Source organism: Anomaloglossus baeobatrachus, chromosome 2, assembly GCF_048569485.1.
Source record: "Anomaloglossus baeobatrachus isolate aAnoBae1 chromosome 2, aAnoBae1.hap1, whole genome shotgun sequence".
Taxonomy (NCBI): domain Eukaryota; kingdom Metazoa; phylum Chordata; class Amphibia; order Anura; family Aromobatidae; genus Anomaloglossus; species Anomaloglossus baeobatrachus.
In genome coordinates, this window is record NC_134354.1 from 228858906 (window position 1) to 228876510 (window position 17605).

The following is a 17605-nucleotide window of genomic DNA, read 5'->3' on the forward strand; positions in this document are numbered from 1 at the left end:
TGTCGCTCCGCAGCCTCACGCTCTGCCTGGCGCTCTTCACGTGCTGCTTGCCGCTCCGCAGCCTCAGCATCACGCGCTGCCTGCCGCTCTGCCCTGCGCTCTGCCATGAGTATCTCGTAGGTATCCCGGTCTCCCGCCTGGAGAAGGGCCATAGCCATTTGGAGAAGGCTATCCGAGCCTCCCAGGCTCGGTGGAATGGCACGTGGTGATCTGCGGCCCGCTGCGGAGCCTGGTGCTTCACTGTCCCTTGCAGAGCGGAGGGCTGGCATCTGGCTCGTTGAGGACCCTTGGGTGAGCTGCTCCTCATCTTGTCCATAATTGCTAGGTTGTGCAATGTCCTCTGCAGAACGGTTTTCTGGCGTCGAGCTCCTGGAGGACTCGTGGGCAACCTCCTCATTACTGTCCACAGCACCGTCCTCCCTCTCTTCGGCTCCTGCCTTAGCATTGGCCAGTTGCATAGCTCTGCTCCTGGTGCCATCAGCCATTCTTGCAGACTTTTGGTCACTGACACAGAACTGACACCTGATGCCTCCACACACCTTACAGTATCTGCACTCTGACACTCTAGTGTTGAGCTGGTCTGAAGACCCCAGCAGCCACAGCTGCTGCAGGCAGTCTTTAGTGTCTGGGAGTATGGGTCTCACACTCACACACACTATTATCTCGATCCCACCGCTATGCCACCAATATGTCACGAACCACCGGGGGGGTCACTCAGAAATCCCCCGCGCTGGCTACCAGTACGTCACAATCGGGGGGTAACAAGTGGGGGTCACCCCTCCTTTATACCTCCCGACTGACAGACAGAGCACGTGACGCGCTCTCTAGCGCCCCTCTTATAGTCAGGCCAATTATGGAATTGCCCGACAATAAGCAAGGAGGCCGCTATACTACTTATGCCGATTATTGAAGGGTCCCCGGTGAGAGTAGGGTATATATTCCCCCGACCTCCGCGGGCGGAATATATCTAAACCTCCCAGAATCTCACTGGCCTCCCCACAATAATCCTTGGCACAACTCGCTGCCACCAACCGCTTCACGGTAACTATTAGCCGAACACACAGACGTGGGATTCAAGATCGAGATAACAGAACAGCCCAAGATTAATTATATAATTTAATCAGCCTAAAGCACACTAGAAACTACAATATATACAATAGGGAATCTACAGAATATACAGTTATGTCAGAGTACAGTTACAGATAAAGCATGGTTTACAAACAGGTATGCAATTCAATCAGTTACCTTGTGCGTCTGGCCACAGGGGGGCACTGTAGACCAGGTTTCTAGGAACTCCCACAGATGTTTCCTGCACGTGACCCCCAGCGAAAGAACACTGGAAAATGGCCGAAGTAGGGTTATCAACCTGGGCAAATCCAGGTCCCCTCCTACCTTCGTGACCTCAGAGGGAGCACTGCTCCACCCCTGGCTGGAGTTATGGACAAAATCCACAACATGGAATATGGCCATAACTTGGCCTGGGAGCGTCGTAGGCGGACGCCAATGCTCTCATTGTGACAGTTATGAATTTAGCTACAGAATGAGAGGTTTCATGACTTGTCTACTAGTTTCACATTGGCTGATATCACGCCTGGGGTATTTCCCAAGCTCCCGCTCCCATAAAAAAGGTGTGCCAGCATCGTCCGCATGCGAAAACACCATTTTTATGGTTGCCGTATTTATCGGAAATATGGCTTGCGAGATATGAACCATTTTTTACTGGAGTCGTTCTGTCTGGCTAGTTCCAGAGCCTTATAATGAGATACAACTCTTGTTACAGGGTGACGGCAGGGAGTCATCCTGTGTCCTTTGTTCCCACATCACCTAATTTCCACATCACAGGAGATGGCCATGGGATGGGTTGCTAAACAAGTTGTGTGAAGGAAAGGGGGGGTGACACCAGGAGAGGGCTTCCTGACATAACTTGAATATCATGATTTATCGTCATATCTCCGGATTTACCTCACATAAGCGCTGCTCTAAAGCTTACCAGATCTCTGACTCGGCTACCCTCAGTGTCCTTGTGCTCCTCCAATACTGCAGGAGCAAAGCTACCTCTGCTTGCAGTATGAGAGAGTGAACGGTTCAGAACAGCTGTGCCACCATGGCGGCAGTCTGAAATGTCAATATTTTGTGCACGACCCCTGGGCAAGCAGAAAAAAAAGAGGCAGGGAGCACTGTGCTACTGAAGAAAGAAACTAAGAAAATCCCTTTAAATCATATCTCCATGTGTTGAGCAGTTTATTGTTCTTTGTTTTCAGCATCTCAGGCTGAGGAGTGCCTGACTGTAGTGTAATTTAATGGGATTAGTGATGGGAAGTCAAGAACAAAGTCTGCACTGATGATCAAGGCTTAGTCATTCATATAACCAAATATGAGAACATCAAGAAACATCTACAAAATATCTCAAAAGTGAGTACATCCCTCACGCTTTTCTAAACATTTCATTATATATTTTCATTAGAGAACATTGATATGACACTGTGATACAATGTAAAGTAGTCAGTGTACAGCTTGTGTAACAGTGTAAATATGGTGCCCTCTAAATAACTCAACACAGCCATTAATGTCATAACCGCTGGCAACAAAAGTGAGTACACTCCTAAGTGAAACTGGAAAATTGTGCCCAATTATCCATTTTCCCTCCCCTGTGTCATGTGACTAATTAGTGTTACAAGGTGTCAGTTGTGAATGGGGAGCAGATGTGGTAAATTTGGTGTTATCACTCACACACTCTCTCATACTGGTCACTGGAAGTTCAACATGGCAGCTCATGGCAAAGAATTCTCTGAGGATCTGAAATAAAAAAATGCTGCTCTAAATAAAAATGGCCAAGGCTATAACACGATTGACATCACCCCGAATCTGAAATGCAGCACAGTGGCAAAGACCATATAGCAGTTTAACAAGACAGGTTCCACTCAAAAAAGGCCTTCACATGGTTGACCAAAGAGAGCACGTGCTAAGCATCATATCCAGAGGTTGTCTTTTCAAAATTGATTTTTGAGTGCTGCCAGCATTGCTGCACAGGTTACAGGGATGGCGGATCAGGCTGACACTGCTCAGACCATACGCCACACACTGCATCAACATGGTCTGCATGGCTGTAATCCCAAAAGGAATCCTTTACTAAAGATGATACATAAGAAAGCTTACAAACAGTTTGCAGAAGACAAGCAGACTAAGGACATGGATTATTGAAACCATGTCCTGTGGTCTCATGAGACCAAGATAACCTTATATGGTTCAGATGGTGTCAACCGTGTGTGGCGGCAACCAGCTGAGGAATACAAACACAAGTGTGTCTTGCCTACAGTCAAGTGTGGTTGTGGGAGTGTCATGATTTAGGGCTGCATGAGTGCTGCTGGCTGTGGTGAGCTACAGTTTATTGAGGGAACCATGAATGTCAACATGTACTGTATACTGAAGCAGAGCATGATCCACTCCCCTTGGAAACTGGCTGCAGGGCAGTATTCCAACATTATAAAGACCCCAAACACACCTCCAAGATAATCACTGCCTTGCTAAAGAAACTGAGGGTAAAGTTGCTAGACCTAAACCATATTGACCATCTGTGGGGCATCCTCAAACAGAAGGTGGAGGTGCACAAGGTCTCTGATATCCATGAGATCCGTGATGTCGTTATGGAGGATGGAAGAGGATCCAGTGGCTCCTGCTAAGATGTAGTGAACACCGTTCACAAGAGAGTTAAAGCAGTGCTTTAAAATAATGGTGGCCACCAAAGCTATTGACACTTTGAGTACAATTTGGCCATTTTCACTTAGGGATGTACTCACTTTTGTTGCCAGCAGTTTAGACATTAAAGGCTGTGTGTTGAGTTATTTAGAGGGCACACCAAATTTACACTGTTATACAAGCTGAACACTGACAACTTTATATTATATGAAAGTGCCATATCTGCAGTGTTGTGACTTTTGTGGTATACTGTATATCATTTACATTATTATTGAGCTTTAAAGGTTTTATACTTTATGTTTAGTGCTAAAAACATATCTCACAATCGAGATGCAAGTTCAGAGAGGCAAGAATTGCCGTCTACTCTATTAGGTGTCCTAATTTCCAGACCCTCTTTTGAGCATAGAACATACAGACAATATTTCTTTTTACATTAAGTTTATTCTCTCTCTCTCTATTCTCTTGTTAATTAAAAGCCAAGTTCCTGAAGTGCCAACTCCTTCTTATTGCTTTACTATTTCAATTAATAGTAGAACTTTTAGTAAGAAGGGGATGTGAGTGATAGTTGATTTCCTAAAATATATGGCTTCCTTCCAATTATTCTATCCCATGCCACAGTTATCTGTGTCTAAAATAATGATTGTATTATTAGAAATGTAAGTGATCACCCCAGTGGGGGGGTCTGGGTTCTAATATCATGAAGAAATTATTTTTATATATACAAGATTTAAAGTTGCACACATATTTCTTGCATTTTGGAACATTAAGATGCTGGACATTGTTTTTCTGAATTTCTTATATATTAATTGTACTGAAACATGAGTGCTCAGTAATGTTTTGTCCATGTGTTATATGGCCCCTCATTTTGTACTTCATTATGGAGTGCGTTGCCATCCTATAAATAAGTGATGACATTGTGGATATACTATGCCCTCATCTGCTAAGAGCCTGTAAATGAGCTAGCCTCTTCCTGCTATCCCATAAGGAGCCTTTAGTAAAATGAGTATGTCCTTTAGTATAAGGGGGTGAGGGAGACAGAGAGTGAGTGAAATGAAAGACTGGGGGTCTACATTTTACTGTTGTGAAAGAAAAAGTGTGTGACCTACTGTAATGGATTCAGCGACCCCTCAAGGGAGCAATGACAAGGGATTAACAAGAAAGGAGGAGGGAGCAATGCTCTCAGCATCAATAGCCCCCATCATATCACTCCAGGGAGATAGTCATTAGAAACAAATTTATTAGCCAAGCCCTTTTATTCTGGCAGCTTGTGTATGTCCTGTTGAGAAATAGGAATATGGAACAAAATGGCTTTCTTATAAAGCTATTATATTGATTTACAAACATAAACATAGATATAGATGTGATCTATATGATATACATGTAGTTTTATACAATATACATTAGGTAACCATAAAACTAAATTATATGACTCTCGGAAGATGGAAAGACACATTACAGTGAAGTAAGGGGTCATGTAAGGCGGACAGCTGGTGCCAGTCTAGTCAATGGCCTTTATCTCATTTATCTGTGATATCAACTAGTGCCAGGTTGCTAGTATTAATGTCATAATCACTCTTCGTGATTTATGGAAGATTTATTATATTGCTCAATTGCGCTGCAGATAAAATGTTAATGAAAGCTTAAAGGGAATCTATCAAAATGATTTCACACCCTTAACTAGGTATATGTGAATGTACAGTTGAAAGCAGAAGTTTACATACACTATGTCAAAAGACATATGCATGTTTTTATCACTATCTGACAGTTTTAGGTCAATTAGGATTACCAAAATTTTTTATATTTGCCAAATGCCAGAACAATGAGAGATAGAATGTTTTAAGGCATTTTTATTACTTTCTGCAAAGTCAAAGGTTTACTTACATTTCATTAGTATTTGGCACCATTGCCCTTAAACAGTATCACTATGGTCAAATGTTTTGGAAATCCTTCCACAAGCTTCTCACAATAGTTGGTAGGAATTTGGTCCCATTTCTCCTGCCAGAACTGGTGTAACTGAGCCATGTTTGTAGGTCACCTTACTCGCACCTGCCTTTTCAGCTTTTCCTCATAAATTTTAAATAGGATTGAGATCAGGGCTTTGTGATGGCCACTCCAAAACATTGACTTTGTTATCCTTAAGCCACTTTGCAACCAGTTTAGCAGTATCCTTTGGGTCATTGTCCATTTAGAAGATTCATTCTGCCAAAGATTTAAGTTCCTGGCTGATGTCTTGAGATGTTGCTTCAGTATTGCCACATAATCTTTTTTCCTCATGATGCCCTCTATTTTGTGAATTCCACTAGTCTCACCTGCACCAAAACAACCCCACAACATGATGTTGCCATCCCTGTGTTTCACAGTTGGGATGGTGTTCTTAGGCTTCAAAACCTCTTCCTTTTTCCTCCATATGTAACGATGGTCGTTATGACCAAATAGTTTAATTTTAGTTTTGTCAGACCACAGGACATGTCTCCAAAAATTAAGGTCTTTGTTCCCGTGTGCATTTGCAAACATTAATCTGGGGGGTTTTTATGTTTCTTTTGGAGCAATGACTTCTTTCTGGCAGAGTGGCCTTTCAGCCCATGTTGATACAGTACTCGTTTCACTGTGGATAATGACACAATCTTACCAGCTTCCGCCAGCATCTTCACAAGGTCTTTTGGTTTTGTTCTTAGGTTTATTTACACATGTCTGACCAAAGTACATTCATATTTGGTACACAGTACCCGTCTCCTTCCTGTGCGGTATTATGGCTGGACATTCCCATCTTGTTTGCACTTTGTGTATAATTGTCTGTACGTATGTACGACATTTAGTGATCGCTGCTGTAGCGAACATTATCGCTACGGCAGCATCACACGCACATACCTTGTGTGCGACATCGCTCTGGCCCCCGAACAATCCCTCCTTGAAGGGGGAGGTGCGTTCGACGTCATAGCGACGTCACAGTGGCGACACTAAGCGGCCGGCCAATAGCAGAGGAGGGGCGGAGATGAGCGGGACAAACATTCCGCCCACCTCCTTCCTTCCTCATTGCCGGTGGACGCAGGTAAGGAGATGTTTGTCGTTCCAGCGGCGTCACACATAGCGATGTGTGATGCCACAGGAACAACAAACAACATCGTACCTGCAGCAGAACCGATATTAAGGAAATGAACGACGTGTCAACGAGCAACGATTTTGCACGTTTTTGCGCTCGTTGATCGTCGCTCATTTGTGTCACACGCTGCGATGTCGCTACCGGCGCCGGATGTGCGTCACTAACGACGTGACCCCGACGATATATCGGTAGCGATGTCGCAGTGTGTAAAGCCCCCTTATGTGTAGGTAAACTTTAGACTTCATGGAAAGTAAAAAAAAAAATGCCTTAAAACATTCTCTCTCAGTCATTATTCTGACATTTGGCAAATATAAATAATTTTGGTTCCTAACTGACGTAAAACAGGAAAGATTTATTCTGATTTCATGCCAGATAGTGAGAACAACATGCAGATGTGTCTTTTTAGATAGTATATGTAAACTTCTGGATTCAACTGTAACTCTATCAAAGACAAATCCAGCAATTCTTTACATGGCCAGTCTGCTTCTCTATTACTGAGAAATCAGCGTTTGAATTTATATACAAGTGAGAATGAAATACTATGGTATATCAGGAGTCTCTGTCACTCCAGCTCTATCCCTTCACCCCCCTGTGACTGTGTTATCTGCATATGTGAACAGCGCTCTATGCAAGCCACTAGTGTGCAGTTTTATCATCTAGCAATCGCCCTTCTCCATTCCATGGAGGTGTGTGTGTGATTTGCTCCTCCTGCACCTGTGACGCTTCCACTTTAGTGGGGGTTTAGCTGTATCCTGCTAGAGTACTAGTTTTTGGCCAGGGCGATGTACACACTGCAGCCCATCTTGCTGTAAGTAATACTTAATTTTTGGAGGATATTTTCCTCTTTTTGTTGCTATGTTTATCCTCTTCACCCCCCACCAACATCTCCTCCTACTTGACCTACAGCCTCTACGTTGTGTGACTTCAGGCGAAGGAGCTTTCAGTAAAGAAGAAGGAGGCAGCGGTGGGCTAGGAATAAAGCTTGAGTGACAGAGGCTTCAGATCTACCATAGTCCTTCAGCCTCATTTGCATATCAATTTAAACACTGATTTCTCAGTAAGAGAGGAAGGACTGGCCATATAAAGATATTGCTGCACTTGCCTTTGAAAGAGCTACATGTGTATGTAAATAATTTGGGGATTCAAATTTTGCTCATAGATTCCTTAAAAAATATTAGCATTTTTGGGAACTTTTTTTCCTCCAGTCCTGTATCAAAGAAGACCCACACCTCCATCTCAGGTGAATATTCACGAGAAAAGACAACTGTGAGGATTTACATGCGTATCCAGTTTACTTTAAAAAAAAAAAAAATTAAACTCATACATGGGCCTAGAGGTGGAACTGATAGTATTTATTCCTAAGAACTAAAAAAAAATAATTTGACCTTTTTGACTGGTTAAAATATTGAAGTGAACTAGGAAAAAACAATCTTAATTCCAGTAAAGAATTGCCATCACTGCAATAAACATGTGTAATGTGCCCCCCTTATTCTTGAGCCTGGTGGGGGTCCAGGAACCACCCCCCAGCTGATTTTAGTTTTATGGAATGTTCGATTGACAAGACTTAAAGATCTGTCTTTAGAAAAGAAAGGATCATATTAATTGATTCACATTAGATAGCTCAAACAAAGGTCTTTATGCAGAGGCATAAGCCAGCTATTTGTTCCTAAGTGACTTTTGCTAATGGAGGGTGGGTCAAAAGAGTAATCCTTCTTACTAGCTAAGCATATGCTTACACCAATATTTTTGGGGAGGTTATCCAACAGTGGACCTTTAAAATTGATTAGAAATTAACCACAAGAGTTTATGTTACATTCCAATAGAACGAATCATCCCAAAAACATTTTAAGTACTGTACTTTATATTAAACATATTCAATGAGGCATGATGTGCAATGCCTAAAGAAACAAATCCCAAGTAAGTGATGGACCTTAGGGCAAATAGTGACCATTCAAAAGTATACGATTTTACAGGAATTTATAGGACCGTGGAACATTTACGCTGTTCACTTTTAAACTGTCCTAATTGTTTTAGATACTAGAAAAATAAGCTGAAAAAATGTACAGATTTTAAAGCTATCAAGTCAGCCCATCAATGCTGTCTGGCCACCACAAATGACCCAGATGTCCCTTGTATACTGACTGATTATTATAATTGTTTTACTGTGATATACAGAGTAATATTAAAAAAGTCACTTTTTTTTATGCATTTCAAATCAAAAGGTTAACTATATACTTTCATGTGCATACATAATGCCACTAACTATGGAAAAGAGTTCCATGTAACCGAAAGTTTACTTAAAGGGAACCTGTCAGGTTCTAAATGCCTTCCAACTCAGCAGTATTCACATGTGTATGCCAAAACTCCCTGCCTAACCAGCCCTATATAATGCAATTTACTAAAATAAATGTTTAAATAAAGCATTTATGAAGTGTGCTGATCCTATGCTAATTAGAGCCTTCGACTAGTTGAACTGACGTTATTTCCCCAGACTAGTCGGCCCTCTTTCCATGTTATCATGCCTCTGTTGGCGTGATTTATTTCAGTGAGCAAACATCAACGCAACTCTTGTAAATCTTGCGCATGCGCTCAGTTCATTTCGGCAATGTCACTGCTCCTCAGAAACCAGGTGTACGCTTCCCAGCTTCAGAAAGGTGCACTGTACATAATCGTAAGTACAGCATTTCAAAAGTTGGGAAGAGTACATTGGGCTTCAGAGGCACACTGATACTGCCAAAATGAGCCAAGCCACTATGGAGACTAGTTGGACAGGGGAGACCCCGGCGGCTTCTCACAACCCGATGCCCTGGATTGACTGGTCTTTCTCTATACATGTATGTAGGGAGAACCTTGTCAATTTAGGGCAGCAGGTAGAGATAATCTGCCGGGGACCTACCTATCCGACTAGTTTCCTGTACAGCTCGGTGCCTGGAAGCTTCTTAAACTGTGCAGCTTTTCAAAGTCACATATAACTGGCTAAGATCATATAGCCAGTGTCTAATACATGCTACCCACGGATCGGGCAGCATGTATCCTCTGTTAGGAAATAACTCCATATTTACTTCCCTAAAGACAACCTATCACTCATTTGATCTGAATATATATATATATATTTTTTTTTTTTTTTTTAAGTTAAACACTGTTTATGATTCTTTTTAGCTCGATGGGAAATTTTAGTACCTAGAGACTGGTACATCAACACTTTTACGCCAGAAAACTATCATAAAATGATTTGTAGAGTCTCAAAATTTTTGTGCAACATGGAGTTTCACAAAATGTTGTGATTTTTTGTGTTTCCACACCAATTTGAAGCAGCTTCGTCAAAAATGTAATCTTTTAGACCACAACTGGACAAACTGACCACATTGAGGACTGTTCAATCCAAGGAACCCACAGACAGGGACAGCAAAAAGTAACAGAAATCAAATGTAACAAGTAGAGTTGAGCGCGGTTCGCGGTTCGAGGTTCTCCAGTTCTAAGCTCGAGTGATTTTTGGGGCTGTTCGAGATCGAACTAGAACTCGAGCTTTTTGCAAAAGCTCGATAGTTCTAGATACGTTCGAGAACGGTTCTAGCAGCAAAAAGCAGGGCTTTTTACAGCTACAGTGTGCAGGAGCCATCGCTGGCAGCCTGCCAGAAGCTGGTAACCAAGATAAACATCGGGTATCCAAGCAAAGCGCTTTGGTTAGTAACCCGATGTTTATCTTAGCTACGTGCAGGAAGCCCACACTTCCCCGCTCAGCTCGCTCCGCCCCCTCCTGCCCGCGGCATGTATACATACATATACACACACACACACACACACTCTGTGTATATGTATGTATACATACATATACACCCCCCCCCTCCCCCCCCGCTCGGCTTACCTGCGGTGATGAAGTCCCGCCATCCCGACCTCAGCGCTGTCACTGTCCTCCATGGCCGCCGCTTGTCACATCACCTATCGCTTTCGACCCGAGACTGACACTGGCGGTGACGTCACGGACCTCTCGCGATACTTGATGTGAAGGCGCCGGTCATTGACCTTAGTGACAGGGGCTGTCAGTGTGCTGGAGATCAGCGCAGGTAATGTACCTCGCTGACAGCAGCACTTGTCATCCCCTGCAGTGACCTGGGCTGACCCATTGATGTTAGCTCAGGTCACTGCATTGCTCTCCCAGCCAATGGGGAACATCCTGCTCTTCTTTGACTGGGACAGTGTGGATCGTCATGGCAACCCCTTGGATTACACCAGACCTGGATTTGTTTTTCTTTCTAATAAATTGGTTAAAGAGGGAATGTTTTGGGGAGTGTTTTTTCAAATAAAAATGTGTTTGTCGTCTATTTTTTTTTATTACTGACTGGGTTGGTGATGTCGGGTATCTGATAGACGCCTGACCTCACCAACCCCAGGGCTTGATGCCAGGTGACATTACACATCTGGTATTAACCCCATATATTACCCCGTTTGCCACCGCACCAGGGCGCGGGATGAGCTGGGGCGAAGCACCAGGATTGGCGCATCTAATGGATGCGCCACTTCTGGGGCGGCTGCGGCCTGCTATTTTTAGGCTTGGGAGAGTCCAATAACCATGGACCTCCCTAGTCTGAGAATATCAGGCCCCAGCTGTCTGCTTTACCTTGGCTGGTGATCCAATTTTGGGGGACCCCTACGTGTTTTTTTTTTTTTAAATTATTTATTTAATTTAAAATAACAGCGTGGGGTGCCCTCAGTTTTGGATTACCAGCCAAGGTGAGGTTGCCAGCTGTGGTCTGCAGGCTGCAGCCGTCTGCTTTACCCTAGCTGGCTACAAAACTAGGGGGAACCCTACGTCATTTTTTTTTTCATTTTTTTGGCTAAATACAAAGCTAAGCACCCCTTAGTGCCACATGAAAGGTACCAAAGGGTGCTCCACTTTTTCTCCATTTTTTTCTCCACTTTTTCTCCACTTTTTCTCCACTTTTTCTCCACTTTTTTCTCCACTTTTTCTCCACTTTTTCTCCTCTTATGCTCCACTTTTTCTCCACTTTTGTCCACTTTTTTCTCCACTTTTTCTCCTCTTATGCTCCACTTTTTCTCCACTTTTTCTCCACTTTTTCTCCTCTTAATCTCCACTTTTTCTCCTCTTATGCTCCACTTTTTCTCCACTTTTTCTCCACTTTTTCTCCTCTTATGCTCCACTTTTTCTCCTCTTAATCTCCACTTTTTCTCCACTTTTTTCTCCACTTTTTCTCCTCTTATGCTCCACTTTTTCTCCACTTTTTCTCCACTTTTTCTCCTCTTATGCTCCACTTTTTCTCCACTTTTTCTCCACTTTTGTCCACTTTTTTCTCCACTTTTGTCCACTTTTTTCTCCACTTTTTCTCCTCTTATGCTCCACTTTTTCTCCACTTTTTCTCCACTTTTTCTCCTCTTATGCTCCACTTTTTCTCCACTTTTTCTCCACTTTTTTCTCCACTTTTTCTCCTCTTATGCTCCACTTTTTCTCCACTTTTTCTCCTCTTATGCTCCACTTTTTCTCCACTTTTTCTCCACTTTTGTCCACTTTTTTCTCCACTTTTTCTCCACTTTTTTCTCCACTTTTTCTCCTCTTATGCTCCACTTTTTCTCCACTTTTTCTCCACTTTTTCTCCTCTTATGCTCCACTTTTTCTCCACTTTTTCTCCACTTTTTCTCCTCTTATGCTCCACTTTTTCTCCACTTTTTCTCCACTTTTGTCCACTTTTTTCTCCACTTTTTTCTCCACTTTTTTCTCCACTTTTTTCTCCTCTTATGCTCCACTTTTTCTCCACTTTTTCTCCACTTTTTCTCCTCTTATGCTCCACTTTTTCTCCACTTTTTCTCCACTTTTTCTCCACTTTTTCTCCTCTTATGCTCCACTTTTTCTCCACTTTTTCTCCTCTTATGCTCCACTTTTTCTCCACTTTTTCTCCACTTTTTTTCTCCACGTTTTTCTCCTCTTATGCTCCACTTTTTCTCCACTTTTTCTCCACTTTTTCTCCTCTTATGCTCCACTTTTTCTCCACTTTTTCTCCACTTTTTCTCCTCTTATGCTCCACTTTTTCTCCTCTTAATCTCCACTTTTTCTCCACTTTTTCTCCACTTTTTTTCCACTTTTTCTCCACTTTTTTCTCCACTTTTTCTCCTCTTATGCTCCACTTTTTCTCCTCTTATGCTCCACTTTTTCTCCACTTTTTCTCCACTTTTTTCTCCACTTTTTCTCCTCTTATGCTCCACTTTTTCTCCACTTTTTCTCCTCTTATGCTCCACTTTTTCTCCACTTTTTCTCCACTTTTTTCTCCACTTTTTCTCCTCTTCTGCTCCACTTTTTCTCCACTTTTTCTCCACCTTTTCTCCACTTTTTCTCCTCTTATGCTCCACTTTTTCTCCACTTTTTCTCCACTTTTTCTCCACTTTTTCTCCACTTTTTCTCCTCTTATGCTCCACTTTTTCTCCACTTTTTCTCCACTTTTTCTCCACTTTTTCTCCACTTTTTCTCCACTTTTTTCTCCACTTTTTCTCCACTTTTTCTCCTCTTATGCTCCACTTTTTCTCCACTTTTTCTCCTCTTAATCTCCACTTTTTCTCCTCTTATGCTCCACTTTTTCTCCACTTTTTCTCCACTGACCAGTCTGTAGCCAATGAGATAATAGCCACGTGACTGGTCACATGGCTATTTTGACGTCACGATAGGTCCTGCATCTCTGCTGGCAGTGCAGGTCACCGGGAGGATTCAGCGATCATCGGATGGAATAGCGGCAGGAGACAGAGTGCAGAAGGGATCGCGAGGACCGGTAAGTGTTATGGCAATGTTTATTAACTGTTTGTGTACATTTATCATGCATTTTTATGTGTTTGTGATTGCCTCCCATTCTAGCCTATACGTTCGAGTTCGGTTCGTCGAACGTTCGACGAGCCGAACTCGAACGGGACCCCCGTTCGGCGAACCGGCCTCGAGCCGAACCGGGACCGGTTCGCTCATCTCTAGTAACAAGCAGAACTCTAGAACTGACCTGCGTAGACTTGTAGAAATGCAAAGTAGATGCACACACTACATTGTACACTCTACCTGCAGACTATACAGCTGTATCTAGCTGCTCCTTGCTGCAATTCCTGAGCAGAAAGAACTTAACTCCATGCCACCTGTGAAAAAAATCTAGTATTAGGCTATGTGCCCACGCTGCGAAAAATGCGCGGAATTTGCCACGATTTTTTCACGGAAATTCCGCTGATTTTTCAAAAATCCGCAGTACAGCGAGTCCCCAGCCATTTCTATGGTATTTTGGAACTGCTGTGCTCATGCTGCGTTTTTTTCCACAGCGGAAATAATGTAAAAATGTGCAGCATGTGAATTATTCCTGCGGATTTCTCCGCAGGGTTCCATACTTACCTGCCTTGATAGCAGACACCGGAGTCACTTCCTCCGCTGCAGAGGAGCGCAGTGGAGCCAGGAGCAGGAGGTGGGCGGGGCCTGCACAAGATCCGGTTATGTGACAACCATTGCTAGTGCAGGCCTGCCCACCTTCTCCGGCAATGTGCAGACAGACACGGCCGGAGAGTGAAGTGCTGAGTGATGGCGGTAAGTATGAACTCCCCAATCACTCAGCACTTGTTCTGCATTGAGGATGCAGTGCCGAAGCCATGGTACTGTATCCTTAATGCAGAATGACCCCAGCATATCCGCAGGACATTCCGCAATAAACCGCAGCATGGAAACAAACAAAGTTGTGCTGCGGTTTTCTGGGAGCTTCTGCGGAATGTCCTGTGGATATATCCGCAGGACACTTTCCCCGTGGGCACAAGACCTAGTGGCAGACCCATGGTTAGCAAATGTAATCTAATGTCTAATTGAATGTTCCAAATATCTTTTCCCCTAGCCCATAGTGTGCTTCTGATGGTTATTCTGTTCAAGAATCATACTTTGGGCTCGGTAGAAAAATATTTGAGCCTTATACACTTGTAACATGACCATATCATGGGTTTATGTAGCAACAATAGCAGTTGAAAAATGCACATCAGTTACATAATCGTGACGCCTTAAGGGGGGTTTTGTAAATGGATTTTCTGTCCATTTGCTTGTGCTGTATGAAAGCAACAAAATGAGCAGAGACTCCAGGGACAAATCTCCACACCACTATCAGTGCAGCTTATCATTACATATATTCTTATCAGTATAAGCTAATCAAAACCATATCATTTACTACTTGAAAATGAATATTGAGCAGAATTAAGTTAATTCAATTGGTTCAGTGCTTCACAACAGTCCCAGTCTCATGTGTGAAAAATAATTCTCCACTTCCTAGACTCAAAACTAGTTGTAAATGGTGCTGTGCTGTTTGTGGTGTGCTACTTTAAATATAAGGGCAAAGTCACACTTGCATATGACTCACACGAGAACAGTGAGAAAATCTCCCATTGCACTCGGCCCCATGTAAGACAATGCTACAGCTCACATCTGCAAGTTTTTCCTCAGGCCTAATCGGAGTGAGGAATAAATCACAGCATGCTGCGATTGTCTGCGAGAGCCGTGTCACTCGCACCCGTACAAGTCTAAGGGTGTGAGAGAAGCATCGAACAGCACTCGGATGTCATCCAAGTACAGTGCGACAATGGAGGAGATGGGGAGATTAGTCCCGCCCTCTCCTTTCCTCCGTAGCTGTGATCCAATCTCAGGAACGGACCACAGTCGCATGACACTCGGCTCACGATCTCAGCAGAGCCTTAGCCGAGGGTCATTATCATATTGTATCCGATGCTCTCGCATCAGAAGCGATATGTAAGTGTGACTCTGCCCTAAGATAGGATATAGAGGTCTATCATGGTAGGGTGACTTTCACCTGGGAATAGTGGAAAAATGCACTCGGACACAGATGTCAATATTTCTGTTCACATGTAGTCATTAAGCGTATTGGTAACAAATTTTTTTTATGAGGCGAGGAGCTTTATGGTTTCAACAATATTACAATACGCAGCATGTTGACGTGAACTGAGAAAGATCTGTAATGGTAGGTAGACACTTACCAACAGTCTGCTAGCAAGACTTTAACAGCACCTTCTTCTGGTACAGTCTCTGTGTCACTTTGTCAGAAAGATAACACACACTCACACTGCTAATCACAAGGTTGAGCTTTTTTTAACATCTCCTCTGTGACTGTCCCAAAGCCCTGGGGTAGAATACCCCAACTAACCCAAACTTGCCAGCTAGTTTACCACAGGCATTTCTCTATGCAGCACTTTCTCCTCATTTCTACCTCTATACCCCATCTATTTATGTCTGAACTCTACTGGCAAGAAACCACTTCCTCATATGCTTTCAGAAATATAAACAACGGTACCTTAAACCTTAAGCCTGCTACCCAGTGAAACCCTACATATGACATTTCTTGACTCAGACATTTCTCCCATATCTAATTTGTTCTGACATAACTATGTACTTGTGATGCCCTGGCCTATCAGGTCGTCACAGGGTATTGTGCAATCTGCCCTTCTGCACAGTATCCGCCTCCTCCTTGGTTACGAGTCCCTGACCTTTGGTGTTGCTGTACCGCCCCCGTGTCTGCGGCCGAGCCGCTCGGATCTGGAACCGCGGTGGTTCGAGGGGTCTCCGGACCCAGGAGGGGGTCGCACGGACACTCGAAGTTAAAAGGGGGAATATGTACAGGAGATTTAGAAGTTTGTGACGCCACCCACGGTGCATGGTAAAATGGAGTACCACCGCTGCTGTTGGAAGCGCCCGCTGGCGGTCGTATGGCAGCAAGGTGTTTAACCCCTCTGTGAGTAGGGAATTGTGCCCTGGGGCCTGGTGATGGTAGCAAAGGGGTGCCATTGGGGAGGAAAGGGTTTCTGCGTACTCACTCAGTCCAAGAATACTGACACAGACAGCTTGTAAACCAAAATTCTGAGCACCGCTGCAGCAAGGAGGGAGCACGCTTGGATCCGTGCCCTTGGTGTTGCTTGTTAGCCTGTGACCTTTTCCGTGGCACCTTCTTCACTGTTTGGACCCTGTAGTGTGGAACTAGTCGGGTCCCGCTCACCCGTATGGCTAACGGAGTGAGCTTGCTCTCAGGGTTCACGCTTGGGATTTGATGGACTGTGTTTTGGGAAAAGTCCTATCCCCTTGTTGCACTAGTACCCCGATTTTGGAGCAGGTGAGGGATGAATCTTTAAGACTTCACCCCCATCGGGTAAATTACCAGGACGCTTGAAGCTACTTCCCAGCCTATGGTCCGCGTACCTCGTCGTGCCCTGGCCCCTGCCCGGAGATGGCTCAAGGCCGCCGGCTGCCCTCCTCGGCAGATCCGTGCCCCTTGACACGATCTCCTGCGACCGGGTTTCCAGCTCCTACCAGGCCCAGACCAACGTCTGCCACCTAGTAGTCTCAAGGAGCCCTGCTCCTAAAGCGGTGACCTCTCACTTTGAGAGTCACCAGTCCACACTCCTACTACTTCACTTTCTCTCTCACTTCTCCTTCTACACTTCTCACTTCCCCCTACCAACCCCCAAGTGGGCGGCCCTATTCCCTTCAGGCCCCCCAATGGTGTGTCTGGTGGGTGTGGTGCAAAGTGTTCCTAGGGTTTTGACTGGCTCTGATCTTAGCAACACGAAGGAACAGGGATCCGTAACCAAGGAGGATGCAGATACTGTGCAGAAGAGCAGATTGCACAATACCCTGTGACGACCTAATAGGCCAGGGTGTCACATTCCCTCTTGGTTAAACGTAGCTCGTCCCCGAGCTACAGGACACCAGAGGTTTATTTTTGTTTTAACTGTAGAAAAAAAGGAAAATTTAAACATTAGCACAGTATTTATTAACAGGTTCCATCCCACACA

The 17605-nt window shown here is 44.0% G+C and overlaps 1 protein-coding gene across 4 annotated transcripts in view; it reads left to right on the forward strand.

Annotated features, from left to right (window-relative positions):
* Nucleotides 1–17605, forward strand: part of CNTN2 (contactin 2) — a 130974-nt gene that overhangs the window by 21715 nt on the left and 91654 nt on the right. For 2 of the 4 annotated variants that reach the window (XM_075335676.1, XM_075335677.1), the window contains exon 2: nt 2262–2412. The exons of the other annotated variants lie outside the window; for them this stretch is intronic. In XM_075335676.1, coding sequence (XP_075191791.1) covers nt 2375–2412 — 38 coding nt within the window. In that variant the 5' untranslated portion in view covers nt 2262–2374. The remainder of the gene's footprint in view (nt 1–2261; nt 2413–17605) is intronic. 4 annotated transcript variants of the gene reach the window in all.